Raw genomic sequence first — 22152 nt, 5'->3', positions numbered from 1 at the left:
GTTGTAGCAAATGCAGTTTCAGAGGAAAATACTTTTATTAAATCATTTGTACACCAATGAATATCCATCACATAGACAGTGATCACTGTAAACACAGTGGAACAGATTTATAACAAACATCCAACAGGAAATTACTCAGATTCAGATGATGCTATTATACGGCTTCATTTATTAGTTTGCTGAGCTTCTGAATCTTAGTTTTCGTAGACATGTCAGCATATTTATCACCAACACTGACGACCATTCCACCCAGGATTGAAGGATCAGACTAAAAATGTTTAAGAGTTGTGTTATTTTCTTATATGAAGTAGAAATAAGCGTGCTTTACTACAATTTTAAATCCACAGTACTTGGTTATAAATAACATGAAACGTAAGTATATAATCTGGTTCTCTTGATAACGCACTGATTTTAAACAATAGAGACCTGAGCCACAGACTAGAAAGAAGATCCCTAATCTATGCCAAGTTGGCTGATCTCATCTGGGCATGTGGCAGGAATAATATAACTGGCTACAGTACCCTTTGGTTGTTTGTGAGGAAGTGGGGGAGGAAACCAACAGAGCTCTTGTTCGCTTTCTGGTAGCCCCATTGGATGTGAATATATGTGATGAGGAGCAAAAGCAAGATTAGGCTTCGCTGTGATGTTCTTATGGTTGAATAGCCTGCAATGCTTACAGTCAAGGCTCACGCATAAATAATGGTCAAGTCAATTGATCTGTGGTTCTCATGGAAAAATTAGAATAATCCAGTAATCCCAGGTAATATTGATAGAATTTGACTTATTCAGCCACTATAATGGGAGCTTGAGTCAGGTATTAGAGTGGAATGTAGAAATGTACCACAGCAAGGAGTCAATCCTTCAGGAGGGGGCAAGGTAAAAGTCACTGAAAGGAAAAGGTACAAATCTTCCTTGAACATTTACATTTACTGTTTCTGAGATTTCCTTTCTTTTGATTTCGCCAATACATTTCATTAATTGTTTTTCCCTTTCTCACTACTTCTTTGTCCTCTTCTGGGGAAAAACATATAAAACTGACCAAATTTGAACTTTGGAGAAAGACTGAAAAATTGAAAACACAAATACTAGAAACGGAATAGGATCCAAACTGGCACAAAAGATGTGGAGGTCGGGACCCGGAATGTAAAGTAATCAGAAGAGCTAGGATCCGATCAAAATTAGCAATAAAAAAATGAAATGAGAATTGTATCCATACTACCAGTTTAATATATTATTAAAAAATCTGTTAAGTTTGTCTGTGCATATTTCCTGTAAAACGTTATAATCCTCTTATTAAATTTTTGCCACACTTGCGTTAAGTCATAGAAACATAGAAAATAGGTGCAGGAGTAGGCCATTCGGCCCTTCGAGCCTGCACCGCCATTCAATGAGTTCATGGTTGAACATGCAACTTCAGTACCCTATTCCTGCTTTCTCGCCATACCCTTTGATCCCCCTAGTAGTAAGGACTACATTTAACTCCTTTTTGAAAATATTTAGTAAACTGGCAACAACAACTTCCTGTGGTAGCGAATTCCACAGGTTCACCACTCTCTGGGTGAAGAAGTTTCTCCTCATCTCGGTCTTAAATGGCTTACCCCTTATCCTTAGACTGTGACCCCTGGTTTTGGACTTCCCCAACATTGGGAACATTCTTCCTGCATCTAACCTGTCTAAACCCATCAGAATTTTAAACGTTTCTATGAGATCCCTTCTCATTCTTCTGAACTCCAGTGAATACAAGCCCAGTTGATCCAGTCTTTCTTGATATGTCAGTCCCGCCATCCCGGGAATCAGTCTGGTGAACCTTTGCTGCACTCCCTCAATAGCAAGAATGTCCTTCCTCAAGTTAGGAGACCAAAACTGTACACAATACTCCAGGTGTGGCCTCACCAAGGCCCTGTACTCAAATCCCCTCGCTATGAAGGCCAGCATGCCATTTGCTTTCTTAACCACCTGCTGTACCTGCATTCCAACCTTCAATGACTGATGTAGGTCTCGTTGCACCTCCCCTTTTCCTAATCTATCACTATTCAGATAATAGTCTGTCTCTCTGCTTTTACCACCAAAGTGGATAACCTCACATTTATCCACATTATACTTCATCTGCCATGCATTTTCCCACTCACCTAACCTATCCAAGTCACTTTGCAGCCTCATAGCATCCTCCTCGCAGCTCACACTGCCACCCAACTTAGTGTCATCCGCAAATTTGGAGATACTACATTTAATCCCCTCGTCTAAATCATTAATGTACAATGTAAACAGCTGGGGCCCCAGCACAGAACCTTGCGGTACCCCACTAGTCACTGCCTGCCATTCTGAAAAGTACCCATTTACTCCTACTCTTTGCTTCCTGTCTGCCAATCAGTTCTCAATCCACATCAGCACACTACCCCCAATCCCATGTGCTTTAACTTTGCACATTAATCTCTTGTGTGGGACCTTGTCGAAAGCCTTTTGAAATTCCAAATACACCACATCAACTGGTTCTCCCTTGTCCACTCTACTGGAAACATCTTCAAAAAATTCCAGAAGATTTGTCAAGCATGATTTCCCTTTCACAAATCCATGCTGACTTGGACTTATCATGTCACCTCTTTCCAAATGCGCTGCTATGACATCCTTAATAATTGATTCCATTATTTTACCCACTACCGATGTCAGGCTGACCGGTCTATAATTCCCCGTTTTCTCTCTCCCTCCTTTTTTTAAAAAGTGGGGTTACATTGGCTACCCTCCACTCCATAGGAACTGATCCAGTCTATGGAATGTTGGAAAATGACTGTCAATGCATCCGCTATTTCCAAGGCCACCTCCTTAAGTACTCCAGAATGCAGACCATCAGGCCCTGGGAATTTATCGGCCTTCAATCCAATCAATTTCCCCAACACAATTTCCTGACTAATAAGGATTTCCCTCAGTTCCTCCTTCTTACTAGACCCTCTGACCCCTTTTATATCCGGAAGGTTATTTGTGTCCTTCTTAGTGAATACCGAACCAAAGTACTTGTTCAATTGGTCTGCCATTTCTTTGTTCCCCGTTATGACTTCCCCTAATTCTGACTGCAGGGGACCTCCGTGTGTCTTTACTAACCTTTTTCTCTTTACATATCTATAGAAGCTTTTGCAGTCCGTTTTAATGTTCCCTGCAAGCTTCCTCTCGTACTCTATTTTCCCTGCCCTAATCAAACCCTTTGTCCTTCTCTGCGGAGTTCTAAATTTCTCCCAGTCCCCGGGTTCGTTGCTATTTCTAGCCAATTTGTATGCCACTTCCTTGGCTTTAATACTATCCCTGATTTCCCTTGATAGCCACAGTTGAGCCATTTTCCCTTTTTTGTTGTTGTTCATCCATGCAGTCTCTAAATGTCTGCCATTGCCCATCCACTGTCAACCCCTTAAGTATCATTCGCCAATCTATCCTAGTCAATGCACGCCTCATACCTTCAAAGTTAGCCTTCTTTAAGTTCTGGACCATAGTCTCTGAATTAACTGTTTCATTCTCCATCCTTATGTAGAATTCCATCATATTATGGTCACTCTTCCCCAAGGGGCCTCGCACAATGAGATTGCTAATTAATCCTCTCTCATTATACAACACCCAGTCTAAGATGGCCACCCCCCTAGTTGGTTCCTCGACATATTGGTCCAGAAAACCATCCCTTATGCACTCCAGGAAATCCTCCTCCACCATATTGCTTCCAGTTTGGTTAGCCCAATCTATATGCATATTAAAGTCATCCATGATAACTGCTGCACCTTTATTGCATGCACCCCTAATTTCCTGTTTGATGCCCTTCCCAACATCACTACTACTGTTTGGAGGTCTGTATAAAACTCCTACCACGTTCCCTGCGCTTTGGTGTTCTGCAGCTCCACCATATAGATTCCACATCATACAAGCTAATGTCCTTCCTAACTATTGCATTAATCTCCTCTTGAACCAGCAATGCTACCCCACCTCCCTTTCCTTTTATTCTATCCTTCCTGAATGTTGAATACCCTTGGATGTTGAGTTCCCAGCCCTGATCATCCTAGAGCCACGTCTCTGCAATCCCAATCACATCATATCTGTTAACATCTATTTGCACAGTTAAGTCTTCCCATTAGAAATCCTGTGACCTCATTTATAATGGAAACTGATTATGTAAATTTGTCATGCTGTAATTACACCTTCCCCCAATGGTGGTAATAAGGCATTTGAGTTTTATATCTCCCAGCTTCTCAACCCGAGAGGCTCCTATGCTCCAACAAACTCTATTTTTTTCCTTTTTAAATTGACATCAGTCTTGTTTAAGTATAAATAATATATATAAATGTGACAGATCAGTTAGTGTTATAGTAGAAAGTTATTCTTCAGAAACTTACATAGGATTACATGGAATGTACACCACAGAAACAGGCCATTTAGCCCAACTGGTCCATGCCAGTGTTTATGCTTCAAAAGGGAATTGGATAAATACTTGAAGGAGAAAAAAGTACAAGGATATGGGGAAAGAGCGGGACTAACTGAATTGCTCTTCAAAAGAACCAATGCAGACTCGAGGGGCTGAATGGTGTCCTTCCGAGCTGTACTATTCTACGAGCCACCTTCTATCCCTCTTCATCTAACCTTAGCACAACCTTCTATTCCTTTCTCCCTCATGTTTAATTAACTTCCCTTTAAATGTATCTATGCTATTCAATTCAATTACTCCTTCTGGTAGGGAGTTCCACATTCTAACCACTCTCTGGATAAAGATGTTTCTCCTGAATTCCTTATTGGTTTATTAGTGACTATCTTATATTTATGGCCCCTAGTTTTGATCCTCACATAAATGGAAACATCTTCTCTATGTTTACCCTATCATACACTTTTATAACCTTAATGACCTCTATTAGGTCATCCCTCAGCCTGCAGCTAATTCTGGCAATTGTTTGTGCGTCAATCTTACCTTGGTCTCCAGTTTCAGGGTTTCACCTTTTTTTAGAAAACCATTAAGAGCAGTTTTTAGCTCTGTAAGATTCACTTCATCCAGGGGCTGCCAAGTGAAGAAAGAAAATGTCCCTTTCAGATTTTCAAGCAAACAGCCATTTCTCAGACTTATGGTTAAGTTCCCAACTAGTAATTCAACTATCTTCACTATCAGGCTCAATAATCTCTCCTGTCAGATTTGTTATTTGGTACACTCACAGTAAACAGTAGCTGCACGTCCGTGGCTCCAAAAGCCAGTTTCATTTCCTGCAAAGTTCTATTGCTTGTGTTGGTGCCAATGACTCCCTTCACTCCAAGTTTGTTAGATTTAAAGCTGCTGCTCTAAATCTTTCTGTCCTATGTAGCATCCCAGTAAATCTATATTCTGTCTTTCTCTTAAAATACTCTACCTGTGTTATAGCTCATGGCTCAAACCCAGCCATTTCCTGTTAACTCTTCATTTCCCCAGGCCTATCTTTACATCAATTATCTCTTCCACTCAACGCAATCTTTTGGCAACGGTTCCACTTTATTTTTGCTAATTTCCTTCAACTCAAGCATCCCTAGTGCACAAAACCTCAAACATTTAAGAACCATTACATTTTTTCTTCACACCTTTCAAATAGTCATTAGCCAGCAGCTCTTAGCTTTCATGGCACCATTCTCAATCCTCCTTCACCCATCAGCAGTCCTGGCCTCACTACCATCTCTTATCTCAAATGTTTTCTATTGCTGAAGCCATCTCCAAGTGTTCAGTTTTTTCTTCTTCATATTAAATACTTATTTTCCCCTTCAACAACTATTAACTCTCTATAAAAGCACAAATCCATCCAAGACTACTATATTGTTCCCATACTTGGAATGCTTTTCAGTCCTGATAGCATATAAGAAAAAGCTTCACCATTTGGTGATCTCTTTTTCACCTTCAACCTCTCTCCTGATTACAATTGTCCTTGTCTTTCTCTATTTTGCCCTTTCTCTTCCCTTCCTCAAAGAATCCTGAGGCTTTTAAAATCTAAGCTTAGTGTTATCTAATCACTACTTCCCAGATTACCTACTCCTCTCTTTTCAACCTTGTTTGAGCCTCCGCTACGGTCCTTCATCTCAATTTGTCAATAAAAACATTTTGCTATTTATCGCTCTAGAATGGTCAATATAAATGAGCAAAATTGCTTAGCGAACCTGAAGCTTCTTACCATTTAATCATGCATTATTAATACAATTTAAACCAAAGAACTCATTTACCTGAGCAGTAGTGACTGAGCAGAGAACTTCCCCACGATGCGCACTCATGATCTTGCTAAAAGCAACCGCAACATCAGGGGTTTGACGCAACCGTCCATTCTCAGCTAACAAACCTGAAGAGAACAAATAAGATTTCTATCGTTACCATCGCTTATGCTTAATCTTGAAACCCAGTTAGACATCACATTTGAAACAGAGAGAAAAAGGAGAAAAGAAAAATATGCTTTGGTATTAACACCACTGAATTTCAAAATACGATGAGAAAATCCCTTAAAATCCTACTAGAGCAAACAGGTATCTGTTTCCCCTTTCCTCTGCTGGGGTTTGGGTCCAAGTGTGTCATCAGGCCTCTGGCTAAAGAGGGATCTCCATTTCACTTCAGACGACAATAATATTCCTGTTTACAATACTGCAATTTAAAAATGTAATTGAACCGTAAATCGGCAGGCAGAATGATATATAATCGGAGATTCTCCACAGAAAATGTTGCATTGTGAATTAAGACACAAATATTTTAATTTCACCTTTTCATGGTAGGAAGATGTGTTTTAATTAAGTGAATCTTAAGCTGCGAGAAGCCAGTGGAGTGCAAAAGGCAGGAAGAATCGGATTTAGTCTCATTGGGAATAATTGGGGCATAAATATTGAAATGTTCACATATTTTACTCTTATTTTGAGTTTAATTTACTCAGTTTTACCAGTTCAATACCAGGAGCTGTTTAAAATTGTTTACTTGATGCCTGAAATTTCAAAAGGATGATGATAAAATTAGAGGTGTTGATACTAGAGAAAACCGTGAGGAGTATTGTAACTTCTAGAGGAATATTGGATAAATATTTGAAGCAGAGGAAGACATGGGTTATAGGAAGATGGCAGGGTAGTGTGATTAGTTTTGGATTGCTTTAGGCTGAGCCGGCACAGATGCAAACGGCCTCTTTTTGTGCTGCAAACTTCTGTGGCTTTACCTATCAGATAGTTGGAAGCCAACCCTGCTATTTTGTCAAAAATTTCAAACTGCCAAAAAAGCTGCAACTATGCAAGACAACTATTAAGGTATCTGGACTCCATTTTTGGATTATTTCCTCAGGTGGATAAATGTTTTCACGCATTGGACAAAAAATGATAGCTGCAGTACAGAGACAGTACTGTTTGCTCACTTATTAGCAGCTGATTCTAGGGGCGGGGGCGGGTGGTATGTTTTCAGTTTACATACAACTGGGGTAACCACAGCCATGTGTCCTTTTTTGGCCAATGAATAAAAAGTTATCCACTAAAGTGCAAATACTGTTTTCTAACTGATGCTATTAAGTGTATAAAGCAACTGCACTCAATTTGGATAGAGATGCTATCTTAAAAAAGGGTGTTTGTTCAAAAAAGGGTATAATGATAAACCCAGCAACTACAGGCCAGTCAGTTTAACCTCGGTAGTGGGGAAGCTTTTAGAAACAGCAATCAGAGACAAAATTAACTGTCACTTGGATAGGAGTAGTTTAATTAAGGAAAGCCAGGAAGGATTTGTTAAAGGCAAATCATGTTTAACCAACTTGATTTGAGTTTTTTGATGAGGTAACAAAGAGGGTCGATGAGGGTAATGCGGCTGACGTAATGTACATGGATTTCCAAAAGGTGTTCGACAAAGTGTCACATAATAGGCTTGCCAGCAAAATTGAAGCCCATGGAATAAAAGGAGCAGTGGCAGCCTGAATATGAAATTGGCTAAGTGACAGGAAACAGAGAGTAGTGGTGAATGGTTGTTTTTCGGACTGGAGGAAGTTATACAGTGGTGTTCCCCAAAGGTCGGTTCTAGGACCACTGCTTTTCTTGATATATATTATTGGCTTGGATGTGGGTGTACAGGGCACAATTTCAAATTTGCAGATGACACAAAACTTGGAAGTATAGTGAACAGTGAAGAGGAGTGATAGACTTCAGAAAGACATAGACAGGCTGGTGAAGTGGCAGACACATGGCAGATTAAATTTATCACAGAAAAGTGTGAAGTGATGCATTTGGGTGAAAGAATGAGGAGAGGAAATATATACTAAATGGTACAATCCTAAAGGGGGTGCGTGAAGAGAGAGACCTGGGGGCATGTGTGCATAAATTGTTGAAGGTGGCAGGTTGAGAAAGCAGTTAAAAAGGCTTACGGGATCCTGGGTTTCATAAATAGAGGTATAGAGTACAAAACTGTGGAAATTATGAAGAACCTGTATAAAACACTGGTTCGGCCCCAACTTGAGTACTGTGTCCAATTCTGGGCACCACACTTTCGGAGGGATGGTGAAGGCCTTAGAGAAGGTGCACAAAAGATTTGAGGGAATGATTCCAGGAATGAGGGACTTCAGTTACGTTGATAAACTGGAGAAGCTTGGGTTGTTCTCCTTGGAACAGAGGAGATTTGATAAAGGTGTTAAAAATCATGAGGGGTCTGGCAGAGCAGATAGAGAGAAATTGTTGCCAGCGGCAGAAGAGTCGAGAACAGAGAACACAGATTAAAGATGATTGGCAAAAGAACCAAAGGTAACGTAAGGAAAAACTTTATGCAGCGAGTGGTTAAGATCTGGAATTCACTGCCTGAAAGGGTGGTGGAGGCAGACTCAATTTTACCTTTCAGAAGTGAGTTGGATAAATATCTGAAGGAAAAGAAATTGTAAGGCTACAAGGAAAGGGCAGGGGAGTGGGGCTACTTGAGAGATGGCACGGGCTCGGTAGGCCGAATGGCCTTCTTCCGTGCTGCAACCATTCTATGATTCTGTGCTGTTATCAATTGTTTGACAATTGGGGGGCGGGCGGGTAAGTGGAGCTGAGTCCATGGCCAGATCAGCCATGATCTTGTTGATGGCGGAGCAGGCTCGAGGGGCTAGATGGCCTACTCCTGTTCCTAATTCTTATGTTCTTATGACATTAAAATCCTCGATTGGAATATTGACTAGGTTACTAAGCTCGTATATTATGATTTCTGTTACTCAGAAATTTTATTTTTGTAATGTTCTAAGGATTACCGAAATTATTGTCAAATGCAAAATTATTGTAGAGATAACAGTAAATCACTTACCGACAAGGTTGAGTATGATTGGGGAAAATTTATGTTTTAACAGGATGTCATTCACAGTTTTTTGCTTGATATTGCGCTTGATGTGAGGATTGAGGACCACTCCAGAGAACTTGGGATCTTTCATTAGTGACTGGAACATAAAAAAGGTGGAGATGAAACGGTTAGCAGGTCAAATCATAGCAAATAAAAGATTACTCTTTGAATGTAGCATCTAGAGCGACTAAAATATCTATTAGTGCGCAAGATTGAATGTATGCATGTCATTCTCCTTAGTCACAGGATACTAAATTACTGCTTCAACACACTGCCAAATTATAAACAACAGATTTGCACCTAGTTTCTCTCAAGGCCAACGCTAAAGTTTCGGGCAGGATTTGGGTTCAAAAAGAAAGGAAGTCTCAGTAAGTCACTTTTGAGCAATTTCTATTCCTGGCAAACATCCTGAAAGCAGGGCACTATCTTCAAACATGGCTAGGCAATAACAATGTACATTACAGTAAAACCAGACTTAAGACAAGGGCATATCAAACAGTAAATTAAATATTTGGCATCCATATTAGATAGCAAGTAGAGTCTATCCCTTTGGAGTCATGACACACCCTCCATCTAGTGGGCAGGCCCCTTACACTGGGACAGTCTGGGGTGAAGAAATTTCTTTATGCACTATGCACAAGGAATCAAAACCCCTTTTTCACAAGTATACCAGTACAGCTTACAGAAGAAATCTCCCCGTATGGTTCTTAAATCAACAATTGCTCCAATTTCTGGAATTTAAGCTGTGATGTAAAATTGGATTTTAAAAAAAAAATCACACATAAATGTTTTGGTACTACCATTTTGAAAATAGTACTTTCAAATTAATTATCCAGCCTATCATAAAAGATTTAAGAAAAACAACTAAGAAATACACACTGCACTTTATGAGAGAGAGATCTGGGGCCAAAATGTATACTGACAATTAATATGATTAAGTGACAGCAGATGGAGATTTTCTGTTGTTGACTTCAAAGGGCACCACAGGTTTTAGAGTGTAATATCTCAGTTTCACTGTAAAACTAAAGACATTTGGCATAGCCTTCAATTTATTGGATTTTACTTAACCATTTTCTTTTATTAAAAAAAAGGCCTACCATCAAGATGTTTTATCCCCTCTTTTGGATCTCAACTCATGCAGCTTTATCAGCCAGATGACCTGTTCCAGGCCTTTGCCAATGCCACTCGAGACAGTTGCTAGAAGTGACTGAGGCACCTGGGGTGACTTTTTAGTATCAATTTTCTTCATCATGGAGAATTATACATCTTCTCCTCATTGATGCTGCCTTTCCAAACAGCATCTCTGATATTGGCAATTTATACCAGTCCAGTTTTTCATTTTGACCACAATTTTACATTTACTTTTAAAACTCTAAGCTAATGCGCAAGGCTGTACAACTTCAAATGCATCTTTCTTTCATTTAATATAAAGGCTGTAAAGAATCTGCAGCTTACAAGTATTTTGTATAGTTCCTGCTCCACTTGGTCCAGTTTCTTCTGCTTGCTGGCAGCAGAGTACAAAGCTGTGGCATATCTACCTTCGACTCCATAGACTTGAATAGGTGGCTGAGGGTAAAATTATCAACTATTAAGTACGGCAAAGAATTAACAGAATTTAACACTTGTGTCATGCTATATTCTGAGGGGGATTGACAAGGTAGATGCTGAGAGGTTGTTTCCCCCATCTGGAGAGTCTAGAACTAGGGGGCATAGTCTATGGATAAGAGGGTCAGCCATTTAAGACTGAGATGAGGAAGAATTTATTCACTCAGAGGATTGTGAATCTTTGGAATTCCCTACCCCAAAGGGCTGTGGATGCTCAGTCATTGAGTATATTCAAGGTTAAGATGGATAGATTTTTGGACTCTAGGGGAATCAAGGGATATGGGGGTTGGGCATGAAAGTAGAGTTGAGGTCGAAGATCAGTCATGATGAATAGCGGAGCAGGCTAGAAGAGCCGTATGGCCTGCTTCTGCTTTTTATGTTCTATGTTCTTATGTGTCAATTTCACAATTAAATTTGTGCTAATGATATACAGTACAGTTGTCTGCTGTGATTTTTGCTATGCATCAGTATGCTACAGCAAAATTAATGCAAGCTAATACACTTGATGTGGTGCATGTGTCTTATGTGATAGTCGTAATTTATCACCTCACATTGTTCCCACTACTAGTAGCAGACTTGTAACCACTAATATGTCAACTTTATGTCTTACAGCTCAAAATGCTCTCCTGTCACAGTCCAAGTTTGTGGCCGGAGGTAGGAAAAATAATTTAATAGCGCTCAGTGTCTTTCTCAGTTAAAGTGGACACAGCAAAGAAATTTCACATGCTCACCACTACGTTTTACTCAAGTTCTATTGACAATGTTTAATTGGACTCCACAGCAATTTGGCGGGGCGGGAGGAGAGAAAGAGAAAGCTTAAGTCAAGAACAGTTTCGTTGTCAGAAATTAATTTAGATCACATTTACACATTTGAAAACTGTTGTTTGTATTTGAAAAGCTACCTCTCCCCTTCTCCCTCCTCCCCGCCTCCCAAACGCCAAGGTTGGGAATTTTTATTTTCTCCATCATCTTGGACTCACTGGGCCCTGCAGAAACTCTGCCTTTATTACTCCATCAATGACATAGCCATGTGAAGGTCTGCGAATAACAGCTGGAGTTTACTTCTATGCCTTCCATTCTTAAGATACATCTTACTAATACACAGTGGTGGTGGTGGTGGTGGTGGGGGGGGGGGGGTAGGAAGAAAACCATAGCAATTCCACAACCATGGCAAGTACATTGATGCATTAACACATTGGATAGTGCTGCACCAATAACTTTAATAGTCTTCAAAAAACATTTCCCACAATCATGCCAACAGAAACACCAATGTTTCCCATTATATACTACCATGGGAACGTCATCTAGGTCAGATAAAGCAGCTTTATCAATTATCTCCTCCAAAAGAACCCACGAGTGGGAATAAATTAGGAAGCAATTTGTAATACAATTCTGTCAAAGGAAGACTGCATTATGAGAAACAGTCTGATTACGCAGCTAACAAAACTGTTAATCCCGCTTACAAAACTACTTTTGCAAGTAGATTTTACCAAAGTTAAAAGATAAATTAAAAGCTTTGAAATGCAGCCAGTTACGTACCATGACCAGTTTGCTTGCTGGTTTGACCACTGTGGTGCTGAAGTAACGAACCTAAAAATGTCAAGGGAAATATAAATCAGCTTTAATTCACATTCTGTAGACACAGATCAATGATTAAACCACAAAGATTAGTGTACATTGTGAGACATTGAAGCAGATAAAAGATTACAATATATTACTTGGGCACAAATCTTCTTGGAGGGACATTCTGAAATACTTAAAATAAAAGATACATTTCTGCACTCAACCTTCCAGAGATAACTTAGAACATGGATGTTGTTATTTTGTTAAATAATAAATCAGTTCGGCGTTTCATAAGAACATAAGAAATAGGAGCAGTAGGCGGCCATACGGCCCCTCGAGCCTTCTCTGCCATTCAATAAGATCAAGGCTGATCTGATCATGGACTCAGCTCCACTTCCCTGCCCACTCCCCATAACCCCTTATCGATTAAGAAACCGTCTATTTCTGTCTTAAATTTATTCAATGCCCCAGCTTCCACAGCTCTGAGGCAGCAAATTCCAGATTTACAACCCTCAGAAGAAATTTCTCCTCAGCTCAGTTTTAAATGGGCGGCCCCTTATTCTAAGATTATGTCCCCTAGTTCTAGTCTCCACTAACAGTGGAAACATCCTCGCTGCATCCACCTTGTCAAGCCTCCTCATAATCTTATACGTCTTGATAAGATCACCTCTCATTCTTCTGAATTCCAATGAGTAGAGGCCCAACCTACTCAACCTTTCTTCATCCCCGGAATCAACCTAGTGAACCTTCTCTGAACTGCCTCCAAAGCAAGTATATCCTTTCGTAAATATGAAACCAAAACTGAACGCAGTATTCCAGGTGTGGCCTCACCAATACCTTATATAGCTGTAGTAAGACTTCCCTGTTTTTATACTCCATCCCCTTTGCAATAAAGGCCAAGATATCACTGGCCTTTCTGATCACTTGCTGTACCTGCATACTATCCTTTTGTGTTTTATGCACAAGTACCCTCAGGTCCCGCTGTACTGCGGCACTTTGCAATCTTTCTCCATTTAAATAATAACTTGCTCTTTGATTTTTTTCTGCCAAAGTGCATGATCTCACACTTTCCAACATTATACTCCATCTGCCAAATTTTTGCCCACTCACTTAGCCTGTCTATGTCCTTTTGCAGATTGTTTGTGTCCTCCTCACACATTGCTTTTCCTCCTATCTTTGTATCATCAACAAACTTGGCTACGTTACACTCAGTCCTGGGTACGGTCAATAGCACCCTGCACCTTGGGGAAGCCGGCAATGCATGCAAATCCCAAAGCCCTATCACTCTGTGCCTCCCTGGTCATTGAGAAGTTTATAAATTCCATTCGGCGTGCAGACAGTGCTTCGGTTACCTGTCGAATGCACCGATGAGTAGCGTAATGAAAAATAGAGCATATGTCCCCAGCTGATGCCTGAAAAGAACCACATGCATAAAAGGAAAGTGCCGCAGTCACCTTCATCTTGACAGAGAGTGCAGTAATGTTGGTGGTACTGGGCTGCAGGTCTGCCTTAATGAGCTGTAAGTAGTTTGTTATTACCAACAAATCCAGCTCCTGAAGAGGGGCATCAATAATGATAAGGACAGGAATAGACCATTCAGCACCTCGAGCCTGTTCTGCCATTCAATTAGACCATAGCTGATCTGTACCTCAACTCCACTCACCCGCCTTTGCTCCATATCCTTTGATACCCACAACTTTTCAGGGAGGGGGGGTGGGGGAGTTCCGAATTTCCACTACCCTTTGTGTGAAACATTGCTTCCTGATTTCTCTCCTAAATGGTCTGGTTCTAATTTTAAGATTTTTGCCCTCTTATTCAGGATTCTCCAACCAAAGGAAATAGTTTCTCTGTATTGACCCTATCGAATCCATTTATAATTTTAAAGACCTTGATTAGATCACTGCTCAAAGTTCAAAACTCAAGGGAATACAAGCCAAGTTTAGCGCTCCTCCACCATTAAGAAAATATCCAAATTTGTCTTTTTCAGATCCACACTTCCCGACACTGAACGATGTCTGTAATAGCTTCCGGACTCAACATCAAGTTCAACAACTTCAGATCATAACCACTGCTCTCTTTTTTTCCAGACAGCTGGTGTTGGTAATGAATCTGTTGTTGCCATTTACATCTCCTCCAAACCCATCTTTTGTTTCTTTACTTGTCCCATTACCCCACCCCCTTTTGCCTTGCGCCATCATCCCTTGTCATTTCAATCTCTCCTGCCTTCCACCCTATCACAGACCTAGCCATTTTGTTCTTTCCTCTCCCCCTTTCCCTGCCTATGTACTTGCTTAAAATCCGTTACATCTGTAACATTTTCTAGTTCTGACGAAAAGTTACCGACCTGAAACAATAACTGTGTTTCTCACTCCACAAATGCTGCCTGACCTGCTGAGTATTTTCAGCATTTTCTGTTTATAACTGCAATAGCTTTACCCATTCACTGTCTGTCTATGTCCTTTTGTAACTTCCTGCTCCCATCCACACAGCTTACTGTGCCTCCTAACTTATTATCTGCAAACTTGTACATACAAACTTTCTCTTCCTGCATCCAAGCTATAAATATATATGGTGAAAAGCAGAGGCCACAGCAAGGATCGCTTGGCAATCAGAGAGCAAATCCTTTGGGGGAGAAATTGGCCAGCTTTATGCATATTTTTTCAGCGATATTTCACCTTTTTTGCCGTTAAAAGGTACTTACCTAAATTGGTCAAAGTTAACGAATGGCGGTTTTGAAATATTGCTGAAAAGCAGATCGACCATGTGCAATGCCAAAAAAAAACACAGCGCTTAAAATTGACTGTCCGGGTAACCCGTACTCAGGGTGAAAAAAAGACACCTGAAAAAAACCTACGTTGAAGCCCCAGAAACAGTGGTAGGTATGAAGACCTACAAAAAAGGTAAGTTGAAGTTTTTATTTTTTTAATTCTTTTTCAGCAATTCGTTAATTGTATATTGAATGTTTTCTGATTTTTTTGTTGATTTTTGCAATTTTAATTGGTGTTTTCTCCCCTCCCAGGGCCTGTATTTTTGGAGGCGATAGGCCTCTTGCTAAATTTGCCAAGAACCGTGGTTTCCACCACGAATTTTCGTGCAGCGCCGACTTTTACCTTCGGGCGCATTTCTTTTGCCAATTTTACTCCCTTAAAAAATGGCGAAGTTTTAAAGTGGTATTTTTGCTGTAAAATAACAAAAAACCCGATATAGTAAAAAACTGAATTTCTAGCCTTATATCTCTACATCCCAACCAATTACTGACCCATGGAACAAGGTTACCTCCAATTCAGTATGATTTTATATTTGCGAATAATCTCTTGTTCGGTACCTTAGCAAATTGTCCAATCAGACAACATCCACAGACACTCCCCAATAAATCATGCTATAGTAACCTCTTCAAAAAATTTAACTCGACTACACATGACCTAGCGTACACAAATTCTCTGATCAGTTGATACTTGTCCAAGTCACTGTATCTGACAATAGATTCAGTAACTTTCCCACAATTGATGTTGAACTGACAGGTCTATAGAATCATAGCTGGTTACAACACGGAAGGCGGCCATTCGGCCCGTCGAGCCTGTGCAAGAGCACTTCAGCGAGGCCCACTCTCCTGCCCTTTTCCCGTAGCCCTGCAATTTTTTTTCCCTTCAGATACTTATCCAATTCCCTTTTGAAAGCCATGATTGAGTCTACCTCCAACACCCTTTCGCGCAGTGCATTCCAGATCCTAACAAATCGCTGCATTAAAAGTTTTTTTCTTATGTCGCCTTTGGTTCTTTTGCCAATCACATTAAATCGGTGTCCTCTGGTTCTCGGCCCCTCTGCCAATAGGAACAGTTTTTCTCTATCTACTCTGTCCAAACCCCTCATGATTTTGAACACCTCTATCAATTCTCCTCTCACTCTTCTCTGCTCCAAAGAGAACAATCCCAGCTTCTCCAGTTTACCTACGTTACTGAAGTTCCTCATCCCTGGAATCATTCTTGAAAATCTTTTCTGCACCCTCTCCAAGGCCTTCATATCTTTCCTAAGGTGCAGTGAATCATAGATTCATAAAATCATAGAAATTTACAGCACGGAAGGCAGCTATTTCGGCCCATCGTGTCCGCGCCGGCTGACCAAGAGCTATCCAGCCTAATCCCACTTTCCAGCTCTTGGTCCGTAGCCCTGTAGGTTATGGCACTTTAAGTGCACATCCAAATATTTTTTAAATGTGGTGAGGGTTTCTACCTCTACCACCCTTTCAGGCAATGAGTTCCAGACCCCCACTACCCTCTGGGTGAAGAAATTTCCCCTCAAATCCCCTGTAAACCTCCCCACAATTACTTTAAATCTATGTCCCCTGGTTGTTGACCCCTCTGCCAAGGGAAACAAGTTCTTCCTATCCACTCTATCCAGGCCCCTCAATTTTATACACCTCAATCAGGTCTCCCCTCAGCCTCCTCTGTTCCAAAGAAAACAGACCCAATATCTCCAATCTTTCCTCAGCCAAAATTCTCCAGTTCAGGCAACATTCTTGTAAATCTCCTCTGCACCCTTTCCAGTGCAATCACATCTTTCCTGCAATGTGGTGACCAGAACTGCACACGGTACTCCAGCTGCAACCTACCCAGTGTTTTATACAGTTCAAGCATAACCTCCTTGCTCTTGTATTCCATGTCTCAACTAATAAAGGCAAGTAAGTATTCCACATGCCTTCTTAACCACCTTATCTACCTGGTCTGCTACCTTTAGGGATTTGTGGACCTGCACTCCAAGGTCCCTTTGTTCCTCTACATTTTTCAGTGTCGTACCATTTAATGTGTATTCCCTTGCCGTGTTATACCTCCCCAAATGCATTACCACACACTTATCCAGATTAAATTCCATTTGCCATTGTTCCGTCCACCTGACCAGTACATTGATATGTTCCTGCAATCCGCAGCTTTCTTCTTAATTACCACACAGCCTATTTTAATGTCATCTGCAAGTTTCATCATCATACCCCCAACAATCAAGTCCAAGTCATTGATATATACCACAAAATGCAAGGGACCTAGCACTGAGCCCTGCAGGATCCCACTGGATTCAGCCTTCTAGTCACAAAAACATCCATTAACCATTACCCTTTGCTTCCTGATCCAATTTTTGATCCAACTTGCCCCTTTGCCCTGGATCCCATGGGCTCAAAATTGGACACAATACTCCAGTTGAGGCGGAACCAGTGTTTTATACAGGGTTCATTATAATTTTCCCATGGTCTCTCTGTTCATGCACCCCCTTTAGGATTGTACCCTTTAGTTTAGATTTCTTCTTCTCATTCTTTCTACCAAAATGTCTCACTTCGCACTTTTCTGCTTTAAATTTCATCTGCCACGTGTCCGCCATTCCACCAGCCTGTCTATGTCCTTTTAAAGTCTATCACTATCCTCTTCATTGAACACTATACTTCCAAGTTTTGTGTCATCTGCAAATTTCCCAAGCTCTGGAATTCCCTGCCTAAAACTCTCCACCTCTCTACCCCTTTTTCTTTCTTCAAGACGCTCCTTAAAAGATACCTCTTTGACCAAGCTTTTGGTCACATGAACTAATTACTACTTATACAGCTCGGTGTCAATTTTTAAAAAAATCAATGCTCCTGGGACATTTCACTACGTTAAAGGCGCTATATAAATACAAGTTGTTGTGGGATGTGGTAGTGCTACACACTGACCACACTTGATCAGCTCCGCCGGGCAGATCACATAGTTCGCATGCCAGACACGAGACTCCCAAAGCAAGCGTTCTACTCGGAACTCCTTCATGGCAAACGAGCCAAAGATGGGCAGCGGGAATGTTACAAGGACAGCCTCAAAGCCTCCCTGATAATGTGCAACATCCCTACTGACACCTGGGAGTCCCTGACCAAAGACCGCCCTAAGTGGAGGAAGTGCACCCGGGAGGGCGCTGATAACCTCGAGTTTCATCGGTGAGAGCATGCAGAAATCAAGCGCAGACAGCGGAAAGAGCGTGCGGCAAACCAGTCCCACCAACCCCTTCCCTCAACGACTATCTGTCCCACCTGTGACAGAGATTGTGATTCTCGTATTGGATTGTTACCCAAGAACTCATTTTAAGAGTGGAAGCAAGTCTTCCTCGATTTCGAGGGACTGCCTATGATGATGATCCACTGGTTGTAGGTCCACTTAGCTCTTTTCTAACCTGTTATTTTTACTGTTCAGATAACTCTGTGCAATAGCTTCACTAGTTCGGTACCCAATTCCAAGGTGTGCCTGGTGCTGCTTCTGTCACACCCTTTTTAACTATGAATTGAACTGGAACTAATAACATAAACTAAATTAACTAATTAAAGCTACAAATTAACAGTAAAAATAATTGTTTGAATACTGTAACCAATTATGTAATTAAAATAAGGTTGATAGAAATGGCACTGAAGGTGGTGTGCCATAACTGCAACATGTGGGAGTTGGTGGAGACCAAGGAAATCGCGAGCAACCATATCTGTGGTAGGTGCCTGCAGCTTGACGTACTTTGGCTCAGAGTTGTTGAGCTAAACTCCGAGCTGCAGACACTGCTATGCATCAGGAGGCAATCACACCCCTTAGGTTAAGCAGTATTTTAAAGTTTGTCAATTGTCAGGGACAGGAGGGTGTGACTGCGAGTCAGGAAGCTATGAGGTCCCAGGATATTGTGATGGAGGAGTCTCAGCCCTTGTCCAACAGATACGAGGTGCTTGCTGCCTGTATGGATGAGAACAACGACTGCAGGGAGGATGGGCAAACTGACCATGGCACCGTGGTACAGGAGGCCATTCAAGTGGGGGGAATAAAAATGAACATGGTCGTGGTAGGCGACAGTATAGTCAGGGGGATAGATACCATTCTCTGCAGCCATGACAGGGCGTTCGAGGTTGTGTTGCCTGCCCGGTGCCAGGGTTAAGGATAGCTCCTCAAGGCTGGAGAAGAACTTGGTGTGGGAGGATCCAGTTGTTGTGGTCCACGTAGGAAACAACGACATAGGTAGAACCAGGAATGTGGTTCTGCTGAGGGGGTTTGAGGAGTTAGGATCCAAATTAAAATGCAGAACCTCAAAGTTAATAATCTCTGGATTGTTACCTGCGTCACGTGCAAATTGGCATAAGGACAAACAGATTAGAGGTTTAAATGCGTGGCTCAAAGTGTGTGTGGGAGGAAGGGGTTTCAGTTCATGGGCCACTGGCACCAGTTCTGGAGAAAGAAGGAGCTGTTCTATTGGGGCGTACTCTACTTAAACCGGGCTGGGACCAGGCGAACTGAATAACTAGAGCAGTAGACAGGTCTTTAAGTTAATGAAGGGGGGGGGGGGGCGGGCGGTGCAGGATTCAGGAAAGAGCAAATTTAAAAGCAGCAAGAGAAATGTCAAGACTCAAGAGCAGAGTTTGGGGTAAAAATAAGCAAAAGGAGAAAGAAAGTAACAAAGGTAATCAGTGACTAATGTGACATCAGGGAAAAATAGAAATAAGTCAAAGCTAAAGGCACTATATCTGAATGCGGGAACTATCTGCAACAAAATAGATGAATTAATAGCGCAGATAAAAAATAGGTTTGATCTAATAGCCATTAATTTGGTAGTTTTGGTTTCCTTACCCAAGGAAGGATATATTTGTCACAGAGGGAGTGCAACGAAGGTTCACCAGATTGATTCCTAGAATGGGGGGGGATTGTCCCATGAGGAGAGATTGAGTAGAGTAGGCCTATATTCTCTAGAGTTTAGAAGAATGAGAGATGATCTCATTGAAACATATAGAATTCTTACAGGGGTTAACAGGGTAGATGCAGAGAAGATATTTCCCAGGCAGGGGAGTCTAGAACCAGAAATCACTGTTTCAGAATAAGGCGCTGGCCATTTATGACTGAGATGAGGAGAAATTTCTTCACAGAGAGTGGTGAATCTTTGGAATTCTCTACCCTAGAGGACTGTGGAGGCTCAGTCATTGCATATATTCAAGACAGAGATCAAAAGATTTTTGGATATTAAGGTTATCAAGGGATATGGGCAATGTGCAGGCAAATGGAGTTGAGGGAGAAAGTCAGCCATGATCTTATTAAATGGCAGAGCATGCTTGGGACCAAACAGCCTACTCCTGCTCCTATTTCTTATGTTCTTATGGTGATGGAGTGATAGGATGTGATATTCTATGAGATTACAGATTGTGGTCATCATCATAGGCAGTCCCTCAGAATAGAGGCAGACTTGCTTCCAGTCTTAACATGAGTTCTTAGGTGGCTGTACAGTCCAATACGAGAATTACAGTCTCTGTCACAGGTGGAACAACAGTCGTCAAGGGAAGGGGAGGGTGGGACTAGTTTGCCTGTGCTTGATTTCTGCATGCTCTCGACGACGAGACTAGAGGTGCGCTCGGTGCCCTCCCGGATGGACTTCCTTCACTTTGGGCGTTCTTTGGCCAAGGACTCCCAGGTGTCAGTGGGGATGTTGCACTTTATCAGGGAGACTTTGAGAGTGTCCTTGTAACGTTTCCGCTGCCCTCCTTTGGCTTGTTTGCCGTGAAGGAGTTCCGAGTAGAGCGCTTGCTTTGGGAGACTCCCAAAGGTTATGGTAGCATCCAATCTACTGTGGCCAATGAATCACAGCACCTCTTGCATTTCCAGTTTTGGGTTGCTCGATCTGTCCTTGGTCTGTTCCACAATAGTAATACTTCAATTTGCACAAAATACTAAAATAAAATTCGTCCATTAGGTAAAGTTATTTAAATTAATTTCTGCTATACTAAAATAAATACTGTATTTAAGTGGTTACCAAATAAATAACCCAACCAAGAAAAAGTGAATTCTGAATGTCAAGAAAGGGTCATTTTTGAAGAGTCAAGTTTCGATTTAGTTTTAAGAATCATGTCTCAAAATTCCTACATTTAAACAGTTTCGACTTAATTATACGCTGAAAAATCAAAATCTTATAAAAATTAAACCCATAAATGACTGATATATTTGTCAACATTTCAATTCGACACAAGCAGACAGTATTACACCTTAAATTAAACCTTATTTAATGCTCGCAGCTTCAGTCGAAACATTAGAAGCGGCAGCATATTCAACAATCCGGATTCTATCCTCAATAGAAATGAAAATGAATTAAATTAAACCCTTTCCCCGTCACCTTCAGGCCAAATCTAGTCAGTGCCGCCATCTTCTTTCCCCTGGTGTAGGTTAACCCAAAGCCTCGCTCCTGCCAGAGGAAGATCTCTGCGCATGCGCACGCGCAGCTGCACCGATAGTTCCTGGGACCTGTAGGCGATGCGGGGAACCTGCGCGCGGAGACACAAAACCCCTCGGGATACTCGGACTACAACTCCCAGTATCCATTGCGGCGCAGGGCGGCCAGAGCATTGGTGAGCAACTCTCGCAAGGAGCAGCCGGAAACACAATCTCGTTATTGGGATGTTTTGTTGCATCAACATTTGGTTATTTTCTATTTCTTTCCAAGAAAGCCTAATCTAAAGAGGAATTTACTTGATGCACTGGGCATGGTCGACAGGACAGCAACAAAGAATATTATAAAACAGACTACAGCATCATAGAAAAATCATAGACACAGGAAGTCATTCGTCCATCGTGTCAGGGCTATCCAGCCAAGTCCCACTTTCCAGCACTAGGTCGATAGCCCTGTAGGTCACGGCTCTTTAAGTGCATATCCAAATACTTTTTAAATGTGATGAGGGTTTC

General features: G+C 41.4%; 1 protein-coding gene across 1 annotated transcript; it reads right to left on the bottom strand.

Annotated features, from left to right (window-relative positions):
• Window positions 1-16: 16 nt before the first annotated feature.
• Window positions 17-21690, bottom strand: atp5po (ATP synthase peripheral stalk subunit OSCP). Its single transcript, XM_070893801.1, has 7 exons — window positions 21587-21690; window positions 12431-12481; window positions 10742-10852; window positions 9254-9383; window positions 6199-6311; window positions 4934-5020; window positions 17-268 (listed from the first exon to the last, which is right to left on the bottom strand). Exons 1-7 carry the CDS (start codon window positions 21614-21616, stop codon window positions 155-157), a joined length of 636 nt encoding a protein of 211 aa, XP_070749902.1. The 5' UTR covers window positions 21617-21690; the 3' UTR covers window positions 17-154.
• Between the last annotated feature and the right edge of the window lie 462 nt (window positions 21691-22152).

Source organism: Pristiophorus japonicus, chromosome 11, assembly GCF_044704955.1.
Source record: "Pristiophorus japonicus isolate sPriJap1 chromosome 11, sPriJap1.hap1, whole genome shotgun sequence".
Lineage (NCBI taxonomy): Eukaryota > Metazoa > Chordata > Chondrichthyes > Pristiophoridae > Pristiophorus > Pristiophorus japonicus.
The sequence above is the reverse complement of the archived record's forward strand: the minus strand, read 5'-3'. Positions and strand labels throughout refer to the sequence as shown.